This window comes from Limanda limanda, chromosome 19, assembly GCF_963576545.1.
Source record: "Limanda limanda chromosome 19, fLimLim1.1, whole genome shotgun sequence".
NCBI lineage: Eukaryota > Metazoa > Chordata > Actinopteri > Pleuronectiformes > Pleuronectidae > Limanda > Limanda limanda.
The window spans coordinates 1,220,915-1,243,283 of NC_083654.1; the positions used below are offsets into that span (position 1 = coordinate 1,220,915).

General features: G+C 40.3%; 1 protein-coding gene across 1 annotated transcript; it reads left to right on the forward strand.

Annotated features, from left to right (window-relative positions):
- Positions 1 to 455: 455 nt before the first annotated feature.
- Positions 456 to 21,955, forward strand: vars2 (valyl-tRNA synthetase 2, mitochondrial). Its single transcript, XM_061093090.1, has 30 exons — positions 456 to 672; positions 818 to 1,006; positions 1,835 to 1,916; positions 2,015 to 2,115; positions 2,336 to 2,457; positions 2,586 to 2,652; positions 3,653 to 3,750; positions 3,837 to 3,918; positions 4,258 to 4,377; positions 5,797 to 5,905; positions 6,003 to 6,091; positions 8,173 to 8,263; positions 8,391 to 8,518; positions 8,671 to 8,774; positions 9,091 to 9,172; positions 9,321 to 9,397; positions 9,551 to 9,638; positions 9,752 to 9,845; positions 11,072 to 11,142; positions 11,698 to 11,823; positions 11,926 to 12,030; positions 13,710 to 13,778; positions 13,877 to 13,955; positions 16,319 to 16,449; positions 17,085 to 17,237; positions 17,870 to 18,118; positions 19,450 to 19,561; positions 19,719 to 19,912; positions 20,766 to 20,915; positions 21,754 to 21,955. The coding sequence occupies exons 2-30, from the start codon at positions 818 to 820 to the stop codon at positions 21,826 to 21,828; spliced, it is 3,237 nt and encodes a 1,078-aa protein (XP_060949073.1). The 5' UTR covers positions 456 to 672; the 3' UTR covers positions 21,829 to 21,955.
- Positions 21,956 to 22,369: the final 414 nt, after the last annotated feature.

Here is a 22,369-nt window from a genome sequence, read left to right on the forward strand (position 1 = left end):
TCGAGTAATCCAGAAAGATTTTTTTGAAGCGCGTATCGGGGCATGTGTTGATGACGTTTGTGGTGACGTTCAAAGCCTCGATATATACAGTCTATGATCATATACAGTCTATGATCGAAATGTAAGGGGCAGCGAAACGCAATGGATCTACCCCCCCCCCCCCCTCAAATTGTGTGGACTTATAAAGTGTCATTATAAACACTCTGCCTGTTTGACATGTATTGTCCACTTCTTGAAGCTTCATCTCGCCATCACTACCAATACTATAATATATGTAATGGGAAAGTGGCCAGCACATTCATATTGAATGTTGGGTTGACATAATATTAAAGTATAATTTCAAGGGATTTTATTTTTAAATCTATGCACGTTTGTAATTTGATTAACTTGACAGCGGTAGTGCTGAGGGGAAGATATTTCCAGACGGACATAAGTTAGTTCCGGTTGTCCGTGTGTTAAAACCATCCGCCTGGAAATGTCATGCATATGTCGAGAGCGGAAGACAGCATATATTATTATAGCAGAGTAACATGAATTGTTGTTATTTTAAGACGTCATACAGTGACACATTGTCATACAACCAACAACACTGTAGAAATGTTTCGCGGTTTTACAACGACCAAATTAAAAGGTCGTGACTGACATCTGAGCACTCAGTGTATTGACAACACAGTGAGTAAACGTAGCTGTAGTTGAAACCATGAATTGTCATTGCAGGTTGACGTATACATGAGTTGCTCGTTTATGAATAAGTTTATCTGAATGAGAAGAACCGACTTTTTCATGACACGGAGATTGTTCTCTGTTCGTGTTCAAGATGTGGAGGGCAGGTGGTGTCCTCCGTGTGAGGCTAGTAAGCAGAGGAGCAGCCAGACTCTGTTCGAGTAATCCACCAAACACTTCATCATCCTCTTCGTCTCAGTCAATATCTCCTCCACGGTTCAAAGCTGAGAAACAGAGGCGGAGACGAGAGCGGGAACAAGCCATACTGTCAAGTCAACACAGTGTAAGTAGGAAAGTAAACCCTGCAGATACTTCCACCAAAGAAACATGGAATCCATAAATCCTGAAGCACCTCTGCATCCAAATTTAATATTGAAATTATATCAGAAAATAATTCTATTTGATTCAGTATTGACCTGTTAAAGCTAAAGTTCAGGCGAAAATCGGGAGCTTATGTTGGGTTCAGACATTTGCACCTTAAAAGGTCCTCCAACAGTTACTAGTGTTTTATTGTGCACCCAAAGTTCCATCATTTGTCTCCTATTAATCAGATAAAGTTTCAAAGGTTCAACGGCTTAATTGTCATATGCAGAAATAACAAATTATCAATGCAATGGAATTCTTAATTCTCTTGTCTCTGCCTGGTTCCGTCAGTTATTAAAACAAAATATATAAATAAAAAAGCTAGAAACATCCAAAGAGTCCTGCATTTCACACTCCTATACCGTCTGCCAGATGGAAGGAGTGTAAAGAGGTGGTGCTGGGGGGGTGGTCCGGGCTCTTCTGAGGACCCTCTGCTGATAGATGTCCTGCAGAGAAGGGACGGTTGTTCCAGTGATGTACTGGGCTGATTTGACCACTCTGTGCAGGCGTTTGCGGTCTGTTTGTGTGCTGTTGCGATACCGTGCTGTAATAAGCTCTGTCCTTTGTGATGTGATTTTGATTAATGGTGGCCATGTTTTTCCACCAATCCTCCTAATTAATAATATACATTTGTATCTCAGTCTCCCAAGCCTGCAAAATCCAAAATATTCTATTCAGTTTACTGTTAACATGTTAATATCAAACACTCTAGACAATTGATCTCTTTCGATGTGGATTTTACTTCCAGTTGACTGAGGATAAACCAGTAAAATGGACTGAGAAGGAGAGGATCTTGTACACTGCTCCAACTCCTCCTGGCACAAAGAAAGGTGAGTGACCTCTTTTCACTTCTGTTGGATTTTCCCATCATTAGCTACACATCATGTGTCTCTGTAGACTTAGAAAAGTTTTTTTCACTTATTCACAGACACCAGCCTGCCATTCCCAACCTCATACAGTCCAGAGTATGTGGAGTCCAGCTGGTATCAGTGGTGGGAGAAAGAGGGATTCTTCAGTCCAGAGCAACATGTCAGGAACTATTACAACACTCTAATGCTGATGTCATTAATTAAAAAAAGGAATAACCTTTATATGTGAAGTTTATAAATTATAAATCACTCAACATGATTTGTGACTGTAAAAATGGATGACTAGTGAGATGTGCATGTGTGGAACAGAAACGGTTTGCGCTTAAACTTTGTCTGTTTCTCATCTGCTTTCAAACTCAATTATTGTCACGTCCATACAGGAGAGATTACCTCAAGCTGTGGATCGGACCTTCTCTCTGTGCATCCCTCCACCAAACGTGACTGGTACTCTGCACCTGGGCCATGCTCTGACTGTGGCTGTAGAAGACGCTCTGGTTCGAAGGTAACTGCCAACTGCATCTGCAGCATGTTGTGTGAAACTGTAAATCTGTTGTCACTTATTCAAAGCGTGTCCCATTGGGAGTGCTGTGTGTGGACGTAGCAGTAATATATCAATTTATAATCCACCAGGGGAAGGATGCAGGGCTACAGAGTGCTTTGGGTTCCAGGATGTGACCATGCAGGTATTGCAACACAGGTACGACAACTCCCTCTTTTCTTTCTCATTCATGACTATGGAGAATTTAAAGGATAGGTTCATACTTTCCGGAGTCTCCTGCTCCTGCTGTTCCTACCGGCCTGGAGAGGGTGTTTCCTTTGTCAGTTCTAGTAGAAGTGGTTAGCGACAAATCCACAGTTCATGATGAAAGATGAGAATCCGCAATATGAAGCATCCTTACTCTGAATTCAGATAATGTGAATATCTTTAAAGGTGGCAGTCTTTTCAGGACAAAACTTCCTTTTTGTCCACACAAAAAAGCAACTGTAACTCTGATTTGACTCACTTGTAGGCACTCACACATCGCCGTTGCATTAATGCTTTACGATGTGCGTGCTTGACAATTTGTGCTGGTGCAATCTTCATAATAACAATAAATCACAATTTCCTGTTAAGGACACCCAACATACAGTAGCTGGTTGTCAAAAAACAACTAGAGCATTGCACTTCTTTGCTGACCTTGTAGTGATGTTAGCTTTGTTCCCCAGGTGCCTCTGCCTCCTCTTGCCAGCAAGCGCTTTATTTTCTTAAATGTGATTTGATTGGCTGGTGCCTGTGCTGCTTGTTTTAGCTTTTCCCAACGTGTACTACACACAACACAAGCAAAGCAAAGCTATGGATATCACAATGCAATTTCAGCAATGCATAACGTCATCCTATTCAAAGTAAATAAGCAGCTTACTCTAGAATGCATTGGAAAAGCATCAGTGGAGCTTTTCACAGCAGGAATGATTCTAGCAATCAATAACAAAATCAACGTTTGGTATGTATCTGTAAGAAGGTATTACCATCTAATTAAGTGGTAATTTGAGTTTGTCTTCGTATATTCATTATTTCATTCATTAATTTAATGACCTTTATGCATATCTGCTACAGATTCTTGTGAAAACCTTAGGTCTTTGTGAAGTGATTGTACTTCATTTGACTGAGCCTCCATATGCTGATGAGTGAAGTGAGGTCTCCATTTCCTGTGTGATAGACTGTGGTGGAGAGAAGACTGCTGAGGGAAGAGGGGAAGCATAGACACGACTTCACCAGGGAGGAGTTTCTACAAGAAGTGTGGAAGTGGAAGAATGAGTAAGTCTCCACATTCACCTCATCACTTTTTGTCTGCTATTTGGTCAACGCATAATTTGTTTCATGCATCATCCACCATGTCTCAGCAAAGGAGAAGAGATCTACAAACAGCTGAGGAGCCTCGGTGCCTCTCTGGACTGGAGCAGAGCCTGTTTCACCATGGATCCAGTAAGGAAGTTGCACTATTGTTTTCCACCATGTGACACTGGAAAGTGATTCAGAAGACTTACACAGCTTCTTCAAGATCTGTTATTTCTATTAGATTGTTATTATGTGTATCAATATATTATTTATAGAGTTTAGATACTTTATGTGTTTTATATTTAAATTAATAAACCTCAATCTGCTATTAAGAACTAAAATACTACCTTAGCATGCTCCTCTTGCATGGCTTAGTATATCGAAGTGTAACATTGGCAGTGAATGCTGATTAATAAACGTTTATAATAATGTTACACTAAGGTGCTCATTAGGGCAGTTTTTACTGTTAATTTGATTTTATCCCAGGGTTTCAGCCGGGCTGTGACTGAGGCCTTTGTCAGGCTGTGTGACGTGGGTCTGATTTATCGCTCAGAGGGTTTGGTCAACTGGAGCTGTGCACTGGAATCTGCAATCTCTGACATTGAGGTGAAACCGCTTCACACACACTATAAATATATATATATATATATATGCGTGATGTGTGTGTGTGTGTGTTTGTTATATACAGTATACTGTGGGACATCAGTAAGTTCATCAAAGAAAGAAAGAGTAGCACCAACAAAGCTGGTCAAAATGTCATAATTGAATTTAAGGAAGTTGTGGGACATTCAGGATTTAATAAGACTAAGAGGGAGGCAGCTTGTGATATTTGTTAGGCTTTGTAAGGATATGTGGGCTCTAACTGCATGTAGAAAGCTGGTATAAGGTGGTGAGTGGTTGAGATTCAAGAGTCAAGATTTTTAGGTGTGAAACTGCTGTATTTTGTATGTATGTATGTACACTCGACTGCCAACTCTCCCTTTCTGCCAACATTACTGCAACAACGCGGTCCTGTAGATTCATGCTTTACAACATCCGGAGAATACGCCCCCTTCTCACTCAGAAGGCGGTGCAGGTTCTGGTCCAGGCCCTGGTCATCTCACGCCTCGACTACTGTAACTCCCTCCTGGCAGGTCTACCTGCTACTGCCATCCGACCTTTGCAGCTCATCCAGAATGCAGCAGCTCGACTGGTTTTTAACCAACCTAAATTCACTCGCACTACTCCGCTCCTCCGCTCCCTACACTGGCTACCAGTGGCTGCCCGCATCCGGTTCAAAACACTAGTACTCGCATACCATGCTGTAAACAGATCAGGTCCAGTTTACATCCAGGACATGGTCAAACTCTACACACCAGCACGTTCTCTCCGCTCTGCTTCAGCTAAACGACTCGTTCCTCCTTCACTGCGAGCTAAACACTCATCAAAATCACGACTGTTTGCTGTCCTAGCTCCTAAATGGTGGAATGAGCTCCCACTCGACATCCGGACATCTGAAAGTTTACACATCTTTCGCCGAAAACTAAAAACCCACCTCTTCCGACTGCACCTTGAATAAAAAATAAAAAAAAAAAAAAAAAAAAAAAAAAACTAACACTTTGGTAGCACTAAAATGGCACTTACTTATAGCACTCTGTAGTTTTGCTTTATTTCGAAGAAATTTTACTGTCTTGATTCTTGTTGTTCTTGGTTTGTACCCTCAGGGTTGAATGCACTTATTGTAAGTCGCTTTGGATAAAAGCGTCAGCTAAATGAAATGTAATGTAATGTAATGTATTCAAAGTCATCTATTCCATCTATTATTAAGGTCCATTTCCAATGCAAAAGACAGTTCTATGCCAATAACACAAACAGCAGGATGAGGTCCTAAAACAAAAATGCCCTGTAATCCTCTTGTTGAATGTCGACAGAGCTTTTAGCATTTCTCTTATTTTACTGCTGACTATACATTGTTAAACAAGAATTTTGCTTTGTATTTTGAGCAAATCATACATTGTTAACATTTGGTTGTGGATTTGTTGTCAGGTTGACTCAAAGGAGCTGTCTGGGCCGACCATGTTGTCTGTTCCTGGTTATGAGAACAAGGTCGAGTTTGGTACAATGTTTACCTTTGCTTACCCCATAGATGACCACGGTAAGGATTTGTGACTTATTGGAGGTATGACACAAGTTTTGCTTGGACATGGTCTGATATTTGTTGTACTACGATTTTCCTCTACCTTGTATTTTAGATGAAGAGGTGATGGTGTCCACCACCCGTCCTGAGACTATGCTGGGAGATGTAGCAGTTGCTGTTCATCCAGATGATCCTCGTTATCAGGTTAGTACCCAATTCTGACTGATGTTTGAAAGAAGGTAATGCAATCTCTGAATATCATTGAATTTAGACAGGGGTAAACCTCTTTAGGGAATATTAATATGAATACATTTATAAAAATAAGGAAATTTGACATTAATAGGCTGTTATTACCATGCTGCAACATTAGTGTTTTGGGTTTGCTGGAAATAATATTGAATTGGATTTGACGTAAAAACCAGAGCAACAATGATGATGATATCTCAAAGGGATAATTAAAGTGTAGTAGGAAGAAAGAGATAAGCGTTGTGCATATGACAATAAACTCTTGAATCTTGAATAAGCTTGGATGCAAACTTGTACTTTTACCTTTACAAATAATATAACAAAAAAAAAACTAAATTATCAGCTTTCTTGTAAACAGATAAATGAGAGAACAGCTTCCTCTTTTTGTTCAGTAATTTAGAGACTGAATGTTTTACTTAAACTATAATAGAAGAGTAGCCAGCGTCAGAGCAGACTGTGGAGTCGTAGGGTGCAGAACAATCTTGGTCTTTCTGGTCATTACAAGGCTCAGAGATATGAAACACTTATCATCTGAATTACAATCCTGTGGTGTGATAAAAATCCCTTTGAGTCACATTTAAATCCAAATATTTTATTCACCTTTCGCTTCTATATTATTGTGTCAATATATACTCACATAGACACACAAATACACAAATGCACTTAATTTTTTTGTTTTAGCCTGAATTTAATAGGTTAACCAGAGAGATGGGCTGCAAGTTACCTTCAGCAACATGTTGAATACAAACATTAAGTCAACTGGATTGCCCCTCCCTGTATAAGAGTTTATTGCAATTTCCCCATATGTAAACTAACAAATAAACAATGATTTATATGTACGTGTACATGTATGTAAGGGTAAGGGGAGAGGATATGGCTAAAATCTACAATGGTCAGTGGTGGAGGAAGTACTCACGATCGACACAATCTTCAGACCAAAGTACACAAATTTTCAAAATAAGAGCTATATATATAGTGTGTGAAGCTGTTTCACTTCCATGTCAGAGATGACATGTTCAAGCTTTACTGCACACTAACTGTAAGCATACGGCCCTACACACACTAAACTTATCATGTGTCACAGACAGACAGACAGACAGACAGACAGACAGACAGACAGACAGACAGACAGACAGACAGACAGACAGACAGACAGACAGACAGACAGACAGACAGACAGACAGACAGACAGACAGACAGACAGACAGACAGACAGACAGACAGACAGACAGACAGACAGACAGACAGACAGACAGACAGACAGACAGACAGACAGACAGACAGACAGACAGACAGACAGACAGACAGACAGACAGACAGACAGACAGACAGACAGACAGACAGACAGACAGACAGACAGACAGACAGACAGACAGACAGACAGACAGACAGACAGACAGACAGACAGACAGACAGACAGACAGACAGACAGACAGACAGACAGACAGACAGACAGACAGACAGACAGACAGACAGACAGACAGACAGACAGACAGACAGACAGACAGACAGACAGACAGACAGACAGACAGACAGACAGACAGACAGACAGACAGACAGACAGACAGACAGACAGACAGACAGACAGACAGACAGACAGACAGACAGACAGACAGACAGACAGACAGACAGACAGACAGACAGACAGACAGACAGACAGACAGACAGACAGACAGACAGACAGACAGACAGACAGACAGACAGACAGACAGACAGACAGACAGACAGACAGACAGACAGACAGACAGACAGACAGACAGACAGACAGACAGACAGACAGACAGACAGACAGACAGACAGACAGACAGACAGACAGACAGACAGACAGACAGACAGACAGACAGACAGACAGACAGACAGACAGACAGACAGACAGACAGACAGACAGACAGACAGACAGACAGACAGACAGACAGACAGACAGAACACATGGAATTAGTAGGTAGATGTCTCATCTCATAGTTATACTTTATTTTTATACATGACCCTCATTAACTCAGGTGTGCTGTGCTCATATATTTTATTTGGTCCACTTTTAGGCTGTTAAGGGGAAACAGTGCAGACACCCCTTCACCAACAGACTCCTGCCCATCATCACTGATTCTATGGTGGACATGGAGCTTGGAACAGGTGATAAAAAACTCTCCCTCTGATGCAGCGTTGTCAAAACAGCTTGTCCATTATGTGGATTTGTCCCTGAATGCTGCTGCTCTCATATTATCTGAGCTGCTTGGGTCGAACTGTCTTTGTTGCGTAGGTGCAGTGAAGGTGACACCTGCTCATGACCACAGTGACTTCCTGCTGTCACTGAGGCATTCACTGCCACGCCTCACTGTCATTCGAGGAGATGGCACCATGACACCCCCCTGTGGCCAGTGGCTGGAGGTGCGTGGACCCCACGCACGCATTAATATGAAGTCTTTGAGGAGATGTTATTACTAAGGGATCTGCAACTTACAATATACAGGCAATGTTGTTCCTGTGGTCAGTGGTAGTATATGCACTGACTACGTTTGTGTTGCTATGTGTCCTTTAAGGGAGTGAAGCGTTTTGATGCCAGGCAGTTTGTTGTGGATGCACTGGTTGAGAGGAAGCTTTTCAGAGGAAAGAAGAGTCATGCCATGACTTTACCCGTCTGCAGGTAGAGGAAAATCCACACATACATCAGACTTTCCTTGTGTGTGCTTCATACATGTGTGTAGGATAACACTTCTTCACAAAAGGCAGCCTGTCCAGTCAGTGAGTTTGCAGCATTTCTTGTCTTTAACATCTACAAAGGGTCTATAACACTGCAGCATGAGTGCAGTCTCTGTTTGTGGGGGGATGCAATGAAAATTGCACATGCTCTGTTGATCTCTGTACAGAGGCCCTGAAAGATGAGCACGATATATTTTCAGGCTCTTTTTTTGCCAGGATAATTTTCTATTTTGTGGATTCTCTCATTTGACTTGTCACAGCCGTTCAGGAGACATCATTGAACCTCTTCTAAAGAAGCAGTGGTTCATCCGCTGTGATCAAATGGCTAAAAAAGCTGTACAGGTAGGTTGGTAGCTGTAAGATGTGGATATACTGTATATGTCAACTTTCATATCTATAAGAGTTTTTAGTTGTATCACATACATATATCACATACTGTACTTTCAACATTTATTTATCACTTACACGTGACTTTGTGGTTTGCTATCAGGCAGTGGAGGACGGACAGCTGCAAATTATCCCTGACTACTACAACAAGACCTGGAAGACGTGGCTGTCCAACATCAGGTAAACAGTTCTGACCTTTGCCTTGGTCAAACTGAATGAGTGTGTACATTGTTACTGGTCGGGCATGTGTATGAAATGACACCACTCTAATGATGAATGAGCTATTGTTTCAATGCATGGGTTCCTAACAATATCCCACTGTTTCCTTTGCAGTGATTGGTGCATTTCCAGGCAGCTTTGGTGGGGTCATCAGATCCCTGCTTACCAAGTGGAGCTTCCCAATTGTACTGACACAAAAGAGGTTTGCTCTTTGCATCGTTTATGTTGAGAATAATTGATTTTAGATAGATAGAATAATAGAGAGAGAGAGAATTTTCCTAGTGATGTTGTTTGGTCGTGTGTTTATTGTTGTAGGAGCGGTGGGTTTGGGGACAGAGCGAGGATGAAGCGCGACAGAGAGCTGCTATCAGATATGGAGTGCGTCCGGAGGCCGTCACTTTGACTCAAGGTGATTCACCAGTCTTACGTGTGTCACTGAATCTGTCATGGTGCTGTTACTCAGCTGATGAAAACCTTACTCTACCCCTCACATTCTGAAGGGGAAACAAAACAGTTTTCAGTGTTTTTTACGCATGTCAATGCTGCTTAAAGTGTTACTGCTTATGTTATTGTTTTTACCACAGCTCTGAACACTTTTTTTTACCACCACGAATGTTGATTTTTCTCTGCCTCTGCCAGAGGCTAAACACATTGACACAGCTTATTTTAAAAGGCCACTTTAGCTGATCTCAGATAAATCAGTGTATCATCCAATAAGTAACTAAACAAATTCACTGAAATACAAAGCATATGTTTGAGGTCATATTAAAATTACATAGATTTACAGAAAACACTGATATAGAAGTGAGTGACTGACAACATTAGAATTAAGTCATGTAATTTACATGAAATCAAAATTAAAACTTTATCAACAAATCCTCTAGTATCCTCTTAAAAATAACACCATTTCACCACCACATCATCAAATAGGCAGATAATGTGTCAATTAAAATTAAAATTGAATTAAGACATTTATTCATATATATCCTCATATATTCATAAATCGATTTTTTTTTCATTTGATTTTATTTAGTGCTGTCAAACGATTAAAATATTTAATCGTGAGTAATCGCATTTATGTCATAGATAACTTATTTTTTTTACATAATTTCTTTTCTTTTTAATGCTCTTATCAACTTGGAAAAGTGGATTGGCTTGCTTTATGCAAAACAGGGCGGTACAAAATAAAATTATAAAGTGCACATTTCAGATCTGGGAGCACACACACACTAACACACACAGACACACACACTCCCCCGCTCCTGGTACTTCATGATGGCCTGATACGATGATGTTTTAAAAAATTATTGTGACTTAGTCAACCACCAACATGCAAAAGCGTGTGTCACATGGCGAAAGCATGAGAGTTGGCAGCTCTGCGTTAATCTCGCGAGAAAAAAATTGACGGCGTTAAAATGGGTTTGCGTTAACGCCGTTAATAACCCATTTAACTGACAGCACTAATTTTATTCTTTGAATATAGTAATGCCAAAATGTATGGGCTGTGCATATAAACCCTTTTTGTCACTACATTAGTAGTCTTTTGATTGAGGGTCTGGTATTCTGGTCTTACTCTGATGCAAATGACATTCATGTTAATAAACACATGTAGTTCTTTGTTTCTTACATCCACAGACCCTGATGTCTTGGATACGTGGTTCTCCTCAGGCCTGTTTCCCTTCGCCATGCTTGGCTGGCCAGAACAGGTACACTTCCTCCACCCCCCTAATCAGTAAACATCCCCATACATTGAACAATTATACAAAACATACAATTATTTTAATTATGAATAGTTTTGTAGAGGGGTTCGGTGGGTGCCATGCTTTAAACCAAAATGACCAAAAATGTGTCCCCTTGACAACTTGTCAATTCTGCCATTCTCTCTCAGCCACCCCCACACAGAGAGTGCTGCTTGTGCAGACAGGGCATTTGTGTGTGCAGGTGTACTTCCTATAGTTAGTGCTGCTGTCTCAATAGCAGGATCTGCATTTTATTGTTAAACATTGAATGCCTGCGAGATTTGCAAGGGCATTACACAAAACAAAACAGGACGAGCAGCGAGATGATCGGAGATGGCTAAATCTTACCCCCGGGCAGGCAGAATGCACTATAAGCTCAGTATACTACTGTCACTGTGACATACACACACACTAACACACACACACACACACACCACCCCCACCCACCCACCCACCACCAGCCCTTCCCATGAGAATTAACAAAACACTTACTGATTATACCCCAAACTTCACTTCCCTCAGACCACTGACCTTCAGCACTACTACCCCATCTCTATTCTGGAGACAGGCAATGACCTTGTCTTCTTCTGGGTGGCAAGAATGGTTATGCTTGGCACAGAGCTGACTGGACAACTGCCCTTCAAGCAGGTACTTAGTTCATAAAACCTCAACACAAAACTACAAGCAAACTCTTTTGTTGAATCACAGGCTTAGCCAACGCTATCGTTTTCCTCTGTTCGTTTTCCTCAGGTGCTGTTTCACTCTCTGGTGAGAGATAAACATGGAAGAAAAATGAGTAAATCTCTTGGAAATGTCATCGACCCATTAGATGTAATTCATGGAGTATCTCTGGAGGTAGGCAGCATGTGGATTTAGCTCAGATGCCATATTACTATAAATGAATTGATATTTGTCACACTTGTCAGCAGTAGATTCATTCTGATGTTAGAGACGTCCTCAACACACCCACTTGCTCGCAATGAATCCTGCTATGAATCTCATGCTGTGTTCTTACATGAGCTCATTCAGACTTCGTCCGGACTTTATATTTGTGCTCACACATATAGCTCTCTGAAGTTCAGTTCATGACTGAAAGCAGCTTGACTCTGTGGCAATGCAAAAGTAATTTGCATAAATGTATCTGAGATTGCTCTGGTACTGCAGGTGGATGTTGAAATAAGTTGGAGCCAGCACTGAGCCCATGGGAGTGTCTTGTTCGGGACCCTCCATCTACTTTGTCTGTCATCCATTTCCACAAAGAATTGCAAATTGAAAACCAGCGACTTTATAATGTGGACTATCTTGTAGTTCTGGACCATTCTGGCTAACTTCAAGAGAAGTGCCCTGTGATCCACTGTGTACGCAGCTGTGAACTGTAACAAAGACTGCACAATGTATTTGCTTGGTCTCAAATCCCTCCATGATGTATTGTGCCAGGCTAAGTACCTGACTGCAGCGAGATTGGCTTGGTCTACTGAGAGGTGTTCTTCAACAGTTTGAAGTAGATGGAATAGGATTATTCGTTCATATATCGTACATGATACATTATAAGGAAATTAGCTGATAACTTTTGGGAGATGCTGGGTCAGTAAATCCATCACCCTTGCTTTTTTCTATATCTTTGGGATTTGGTAGACTATCGCACAGGTGTTTAATAACAATAGGAGACAATCTTTAGTTTTATCCCCAAAATGTGATGTGTTTCATTGCTGCCTTAAGTTCTTCTAAGGTGAACAGTTCAAAGTTTCTATCACAGTTTTGCATGATGTGGCCCAGTCCTGTTTCCTTTTCTTTAGATATCCCCTTTCTTTCTTGTTAGGCTTTCCATTCAGCAGCAGTTATTGTGCTGCTTCAACTTTTTGATAGTGGCCCAGGCTTATTTTGCCTTTAAGAGTCAAATCAATGCTGGATTGGTTATATCCTCTAATGCTAATGCACTCTGGAAGGATGCCTTATCCTTTGCGTCATGAAGATTCGAGAGGTCATGGGTCAGGCCCCATACCTACACTGCTACCCCAGACGGTATTGTGGCTGTAAAATCACTACAACAAGGCACTCCTTGTTTTTGGTAAGATGAGTTTGTGGCCACACAAAGAGGGTAGTGGTGGTTTGCAATGATTAGGTGTATGCCATGTGTGTTTCCTGTAGGCATATTATATCAGCATAAAGGTTGGCAGGTAGTTCCATTTTTGTGGCCAACATTCCATCTGCATTGAAGCTGACAACTCTAAACTTTGACACCTTGTCTAGGTGCTGATGGTTTTCCTTTTACCTCTCCTGTTTAGATACAGTGCCATGTGTGTTGTAGCAATTGGTCTCCTGGAGGGATTTACAGGGGCACAAAAGTGAAGGGAGCTTATATTATCTGGGATATGAGAAGAGTAAAGCTGTCCGAGGGCTGATAAGTTGCAAAGTGACAGTGTAGCTGATAGTAGTGAATAGGTAACAGCCCATTTAGACTGATGTCTGGTGCGTTTTCCTCAAAAGTCATTCTGCTGTTAAACACATTCCCTTATATTTATTTTTCCTCCCAGAGACTTCAGGAGAAAGTGATGGAAGGGAACCTTGACCCCAGGGAGCAGCTGGTTGCCATAGAAGCACAGGTCAGCTATTCTCTCTCCTTATCTGAATGTGTTTCTAGCTGACTGAGCACACTCATTACTTCCTCACTTATCTGTCTGCTACATCTGCTTCCCCGCAGAGGAAAGACTTCCCTAAGGGGATCCCTCAGTGTGGAACGGACGCTCTGAGATTCGCCCTTTGCTCACACAAGATGCAGGGTGAGTGACTCTCTGCTTAGTCAAAAGAGACCTTTTGTCAGAGTGAATGGATGTGTGGAGCTGTGTGAATGTGAAACACTGTTGCAGGTAAAGAAGATGGGATACAGCTTTAACTAGACTGAAAGAGCAAGATAAGTTGTGAGGGACTGTAGGGAAGAGCTACCGATTGGTTCTCCTCAAATCTTTCATTCGCTGGCAAGAGATCTGCACTGCGTCTCCTTAAAAGTTTGAGTAACAGCATCTGCTGATAAAACACTGCACAACAGTTTATAATAATCACAGAGGACATCAATTCTGGAAAGTTTTCACTGACACATTGAATGTATTATTAATTGTGATGTTTGCAAGGCAAACAGTAGAACTTCAGTGTTGGTGTTACAAAGCAATCCAACAGGATTCACACGCTTCTTATTGGCTAACAGCATCACGCTGGAAAACCCTTTATTATATTGTGACAAAATTTAAGCCAGGACCAACTTTAGGGGTGCTGAAGAGGTGCCGGTGATACTGCGTTTCTTTGCTAGCATCCAGTGATTAAATTTATCTCCCAGATGAAATCCTCCACCTTCATTTTAGGTACTATCCCAAATACGTTTTTAAAAGAGGTATTCCCTACTGTTGGTCCTTCTGTTTGATTGATTATTAACAACTCTCCGACTGCCAGCATCTTCCCAAATTGTTTAAAACATGCAATCATTCAACCGCTACTGAAAAAAACCTAATCTGGACCATTTACTAAACGCAATTTTTATCTAAGGTGCTCGAGAGATTTTGCTCAAACCAATTAATCTCTTTCATGAATAACAATTATATTTTTAGCAGTTCTCAGTCAGGTTTTAAGGCTGAAGGCCCTTTTGAAGGTCTTCAGCAACCTACTTTTAACAGCAGATAGAGGTACAAGCCTTTTAGACTTAAGTGCTGCTTTCGAGCACACAGTCAGATCAGAGGAGTGTTAATGTGAAGCCAGTAAGTGAATTTGTTGAAGAACATTGGAAACAAACAGTGAAAATACAGAGATTCTCTCTGGTCCACAGCTGCACAATGATCAGAAGGTTGTTTTGTACCGAGCTGGAGTTATCGTGTCCTCCTCCACTCTCCTCCTGACTTGCTGTCACTTTAATTAATAAACATTAATCAGTTATTAGGACCTGATCAGTACATGAAGTAACTTAGTGTTTGTTCAAATCATTCCCACTACTCCTGTGATGGGAGTGTTATTGTTCAGTGAGGTTTTCAGTCACAGCCTGGACTTCTGCCTCTGTGGTTTGCACACAATGCTATATCACAATTTTTTAAATGATCTGTTGTTGCAAACTTGATCAAACTGAAAAACTACACTTTAACTTATATGAGTTGGAATTATCTTTCTCAAGGATTCTTGTTGAATGCATCTTTTTGTTACTTTGAGCTCTGTTTTTTTAAGGGTCTTTGAGAACTAGGCTACAGTAGGAAGGCCTACCTTATTTATTTTAATTTCTTAAAATCTTATGAGTGCAGCAGCCAAGTTTGCTACTTACTTGATTGTGATATTCCTTTTTCTGCATGTACATAAAAAAAAGAGTGTCTACTTGAATCATCATACTGGTGAAATATGTGCATCAAAGGGTTGCATTTAACCTTTGTACCGTGATTTGGAGAAGATTTCAAAATATGGAGATATATATTGTGTATCATGAGAAATCTCTAGTTTCAGCTAATTTGCATAATTTTATACAGCTTAAATTTTTATTGCATGGACTACTGTAATGCACTTTAGGCTTCGTATCGGTGAAAGCTCCATTCAACGACTCCAACTGTGTCAAAACACTACTGCCCGAAAGAAATATGTCTCCTGTGGTAGTCGACCTACACTGGCTGCCTTTTTATTTCGGATTGATATAGACATTTCATTGATCACTTTTAAAGCGTTAAATGGACTTGCTTCAAATTACTTAAAAGATCTATTGGCTCCTTATGTGCCCGAGCGCTCTCTGAGATCAGTGGACGCAGCTCCACTTGTTGTTCCCAGATCCCGGCTTATGACTAATGGTATCCGGACCTTTGCCGTTCGAGCCTTCCGATTGTGAAACACTCAATCTATTGAAATCGGACAGGCAATCATTAACATAATTTAAGTCTCTTCTTAAAACTTTTCTTTATTGCTAAGCATTTATGAATAGGTAATAAGTGGCAGGATTTTATCTTTTCTCTCTTGACGTTTCACTATTTTAACTGTTTTTATGTTGTTGATCCATCTGTTGTTTGTATTGTGGTTTTTATTGCTGTTTTTATTGTTGACTCATGTCCTTTATTCTCCCACAAGTAACTATTCACCATAAAAGCAAAGTTACCCTTACGCTGTGTGTTTGACTGTCTCTTATCAGGAGAAGACATCAGTTTGTCCGTCTCTCAGGTACTGAGCTGCAGACACTTTTGCAACAAAATGTGGCAAACGCTAAGATTCACACTGGGAGTGTTGGGTCACATTACAGCCCCAGTGGCATCCCTGGAAGAGGTACGGCACAGAACCCATGAAAGCCATAATTTTTGTTTAGGTTGTGCTTTTATTTTGATGGATGTATATTTTACAACTTATATATACTGACAGCCTCAGAATTCAAGTTATAATTACAAGTAGCTCTTAATGAAGCTGTTGGTTGGTGTATTTAGCCATTGGACAGAGCAAGACAAGCTGCTTTTTGCATCTTTCTTGTCTTTTTACAAAGCTAGGCTGACTGCTTCATACATTAGATCATTATGATCTGATAACCTTACACTTAACCAACTTTCCTAAATGTTGATCAGTTTCTTTAAGAAAGTATAGAGAACATACCAAAATATGATAGGTTCAGTCCATACTATAGAAACTCAGGCCACATAAGTGTTGTTCTGTTCTTGGTTAACTTTAAATTTGAAGAATAGCTCCTACTGTTCTGTGTTCCCATACTTTATCAGATGTAACTGTAAAAATCAAACTGAATGAGAAAAGGGAAATCTGTGATTCAAACAATGAGTTTCAAAAATCGAGACATAAGCTGAAGCTCTGAGCTGAAATGAGAAATCTGTTTAAGTTAAACTCAAAGATTACCTGAAAACACTTTATAAATGTTTTCTGTGTTTAACAGTTATCCCTTTTTTTCCAATTTTCAGACAACTCCTCTGAGCAGCATGGACCGGTGGATTTGCTCCAGACTCTACAGCACAGTGTTACAGTGTGAGCAGGCTTTTGAAGCCTATGAGTTACACGTTGTCACATCTGCCTTGTACTCTTTCTGGGTCCATAGCCTGTGTGATGTCTACATGGTGAGGAGCAGTATATCTACACTTAAATGTCATTGTGATCCTTCTTTGTTTCCTTTTTTTATTAGCTGTAATCTACTTTCTGTCTTAAATGAGCAGCACCAGAAAACACATCACATCTTGTACACTAGGCATGTAAGCCAGTGTAATCAGGAAGCAGGTTGTACACTCTGCACCTGGTTGCAAGAAATATTATGAATGAGGAACAGCAATTGTGAAAAGTAAAAGCAGGGATTTCTTTTCTTGGACTTATGAGGTGGAACTATCACTGACAGTAACTGTTTCTACATTCACCACTGGTAGTCGAGTCGCACACTTTCCTGTCCAAAATGCAAACCTGCAGTTGTCAATAACACAGGGCAAGCAGGGTTTCCAAACATGTCAGTTTTAGGAGCTTGAAAACTCTTGAGTCTTGATCACCAGGAGTAAACTAAACATATTTGTGTAGATGCAACAATGCACTATTTATATTTATTCATGGCAACAGGGCGGCTAAATTACATGGTATCAAAGACCGATGTAAACAGATTATAGTTACACAAAGCTGGTATTTTAGTGAAGCTGACAGTAGTTTTCTCAGTATCGAAGTGGAAGTATCTGCTGTTTGTATTTTCTTGGCTGTGTCTGTATTACAGGAGCATGTGAAGCCTGTGTTGGCCCAGGATGAGGGGGCAGTGGTCCAGCCTGACACAGAGGGAAGTGACAGCATGAGGCATGTGGCCACCAGTGTCCTCTATCACTGTGTGTCTGTGTCTCTAGCCTTGCTCTCCCCCTTCATGCCCTTCATCACTGAGGAGCTGTGGCAGAGACTCCAGCCATTCAGACATGGAGCTGCTTCCCAGACCAGCCTGTCTTTACAACCGTACCCTTGCTCCTCTCAGCTGGTAGGACCACAACCATCAAACCTCTTCATCCACATTAAGAAACAAACATAAGACAAATATTCTCATGTTTTTTTAACCTGTATTTGATATTTTTAACCTTTAAATTTTTTACATTTCTTAGTACTGGATAGAAATATAAATAAAAAATACCTTAAAAGTGCTATAAAAGGTATATTAAAAACACAGCATGTCACATCCAACCAGACATATTTAAAAGTAAAGATTACATAAAAGACACTTTTATAAAACACACAACAAAATAAAATTGATTGATAAAATGTTGGCATCACAAGCAGTGACTGTCTTCACAAGGAGTGATGGTCTTTTTACTGATTAAGATGTTTTATGGGAATAGGGGCAAATGATTTCCTGTAGATGTTTTTCTTGCACCTGGGACTTAATACCTTTGCCCCGAGGCCAGGAGATGGCTTTTGTCGACTAGGATTTCCGTACTTAAGCGTTTTACACATTTGCCACAGGTCGCAGACAACGTCACACCCACGGAAACAGAATTTACTTTTAAAAAACCCTTCACACAGTTAGCACAACAGCAGTTAATGCAGACTAAACAGCGCATCACTCCTTTGACACAAGAGATCTTTCAAACTTCATCAAATGTTTTCTCAATTAAACACCAACAAAACTCTTTGTATTTACTTACATACTTTGTGTAAGCATATGACAATTGACAAAAATAAACTTGTGAAAAAACGTGTAACTTTTTGAATAAAAATGGCACGGCATTAAGTAACAAGAGGGCCTTAAAATGTGTGGTTTTACAGGATTTCAGTTTCAATGACATTGGTGAATGGACTTCTGATTTTAAATTTAAAATTATACTTAGTTTGTTTACCTTTCACCTGTCAGAGTTCAATCAGACTGAAGTCTGACAGGGCAAATCACAAGACTTTCCAGTCCGTTAAAGAGAAGTGAAACTGACCTGGGATTTATTGACTACATAGCAAAGTAACTAAAACTGCAGATTAAAGATGCTGCTCTTTGCATGTGTCATTTATATAAAAAAAATATTAATTTCAACGGTGACTGATCTAAAGATGTCGTGTAGTCGTGAAACTGTGGCCATGAAGGGATGAACATCCTCATCATTGAGGTGTTTCCATCTGCAGAAATGCTGCTAATTGGGATTTTTTTTTGTTTTGGACTTCATTCTGAACAAGTGTACAAGTGTTACTAATAAACCGTGATATACTATCCTTCCCTATAGGTAAATTCAAAGTTATTTCTCTTCTAGTTTCCTCTTGTTTATGTGACCAAGCTAATTTCCTTGTGTTTAGCTGAAGTGTTATTTTTTACCCTCTCTATCCTCCCAGGCACACTGGCATTTCCCTGAAGAGGAAAGTGCTTTTCTGCTGATTCAGGAAGTGATCCGAACAGCTCGCTCACTACGAGCTCAGTGTGGCATGACCAAAGATAAACCTGCCAGTAAGTTATTTAATCATTGAAAACAATTATTTTAAAAATGACACACTGATGAATTCTCAAAGATTGGCATATAGAAATTCTGTAATGTTTTTATCAAATAAATCAAAAAAGATAAATCAATATTATTTTCATGTTGCTTGTATGTTGTGTGTTTCAGTGTGGGCAGTGTGTTCACCCAGTCAGGCCCAAGTCCTCCTTCACTTTGGGTCAGCTGTTTGGACTTTAAGCCGGACCTCGTGCCTCCATATCTACTGTCCTCATGGATCAGACAACCTCCACTCCACTCCTCCACCTGAAGGAAGCCTCATCGGTGTGGTGGACCACTCATGTCAGCTACACCTTCCCGTTCAGGTGTGTGCCCACAGCTACTCATGTTACAGTCAGGCATGCACCCCCACATGTTTCATTTTCCAGCTTCTTAAATGTGAAAATATGCCACTTATCTTTACATTATATCATTGCTAATATCCCTGCATTGTTGGTATTGTGTGACAGATATAAATGACTGACTAAAGTTATTTTTAATTATGGAGGGAATTTATAGGCAACATTTTTACAGAAAACAAGTGAGGGTGTTTTTACATACTTTACAATGTATGCAATGAATAATTGATGCTAGATGTGGCCAAACTAAAGTTAGCTTACTTTGGATGAGTTAATATTACTGAGGTTCAATGACAAACTGTTTGAATCAGAATACATGTATTACACATATGTCATATAGCAATTGATTGGGTAAATCAGAAGCTGCAGCTGATGGTTTTCTGCACTTCAGTTATAATGTTAATCATTTAGCTAATGACTGTTAGCATTGGAACCCCCTATGGCCATTTTCCTATGTGATTTTCTACTTTATACATTGTCATATGTCAATTTGGTTGACTGTGCAACCCTGCCTGCCATCTGATCCCTAACAATGAGCCCCTTGATTTTTTCCTCTTGTCATCTTTATACAATATCAGAATCAACTGTGCCTGCTCAGCATTTGTATTCATGTGGCATGCCACAGAGCAGCCACAGGACGTAATTATCAATTGTAGCATGTAGTATACCTATGTGGAAGCATCAAAACTGAATTTTCGTTGAAAGGCAAATTGAAAATGCATCCACAATGATGCACATCAGAATGCTGGTATGTTCCACTGTTTAACGTTTTCAAGATGTTGATGAGTAACGTATAGTATTATATTGTTTCCTCTATCAGATTGGAGTGAACATAGAGAAACAGATCCTGCAGCTCTCCCAGCGCAGAGACAAGCTTGTTCCAAAGTTGAAGGAAATTCTCTGCAAAGTCCAATCGCCTAACTTCCTGACCAAGGTTCCTGCTCATGTCAGGCAGAAGGTGGACCATAAGGTGAGTATTGGGCAGTCAGATGCAGGGAAGCTGCTATGGGTTATATGTAGTTGGTCATCATCATGTATTATGCACTGTTTTCAAAATGTGGCACTGGAGAACAAGCACCAAAACAGCATTATATTGCTGTTTATCAAGTGTAGAACAGTCTTTTAACATTTTATGTAAATCAAACGATGATTGCCCTACGTGGATAACTTCCTGTTGCCAGTAGGTGGCGTGATGACTTTGACTGAATGCCAGCATAAAGATGTTTTCAGGCAGGACCACCAATTAGGATGTGTGCAATGATTTTTGATTGGCGCGTAGATGTCCTAAGGCTGGACTCCTAATGACAATGTGAAGTTTGGGGCAGTGAATTTCTTTTATATAGAAATATAAAGTCCTTGGGCAAGATGCGGAACCCCAAAAAATGGCCTGATCGTTTGTAATGTAATGTAATATAGTGAAAATTCTCTATATCACCACAGCCACACTGTTCAACAAACTTTTGATTAAACTGACCAAATTTTCTGTCAATTTAAAACAAATTTAATTGGCTGTGTGTGTGTGTGTGTGGGGGGGGGGGCAGCTGATGGGATGGCCAGATTTTATAAAATTATGTTAGAGCCTCAGAGGGAGTGTTACATTTACTAAAATGTCATAAAGGATTGGGCATCCAATGGGATTGAGATGGGGAATGAGGGCTCTTCCAATGCATCAGAACGACTCGCTTTGTGAGGAATGTCAGAAAGTTCAGTATTTTTCTGTAGTTTCACACTATGATGTTGTCTAACTATATACTAGCAAGCATGAAAAAACTAATGTGATAAACATTGTAGCTCGTCCTTGTGTTCAGATGTCCGCCTTGCAACAGGAACTGGAAACCATTGAGGACCAGCTGAAGATGCTGCAAGAGAATCAAACTACATAACTGCAGCCAACAGGCGTTACACTGTGAACTGCTGGAAGAACTGATGATCTTGAATTGTTCATAATGTTGTCACATTGTATCATATAATTAATGTTGTTCATATAATAAACCTAATCTCACTGTCAAACTATGGCACTGCAGTATTTCACAACATCCATCCATTGAAATTGTTTCCATCAGGACTTATCGAATGCATATTCATGACTTCACCAATGTTAGGTTAAGATGACAACACAGAAAATGATGATGATTGTCAGTCATACAGGTCCTGGTATATCCAAGTTCTTAAAAAACAGGTCAACTGGACTTGGTAGAGTTTCTTGAAGACGTTTCAACTCAAATCCACGAGGCTTCTTCAGTTCTAACTGTGCTGTGCCATGTGCTCGTGAAGGAGTTGTTTAGTTTCCCCAAACTACAGGTCTGTGCATTCCTCACTACATTTAACTGCATATCCTACATTGCTATGCTTATGTCTGGGTGTTTTGTCACACTAAATGAGTAACTAAGTGGGTAAGCAAGATTCCATTCAGTCATTACTACA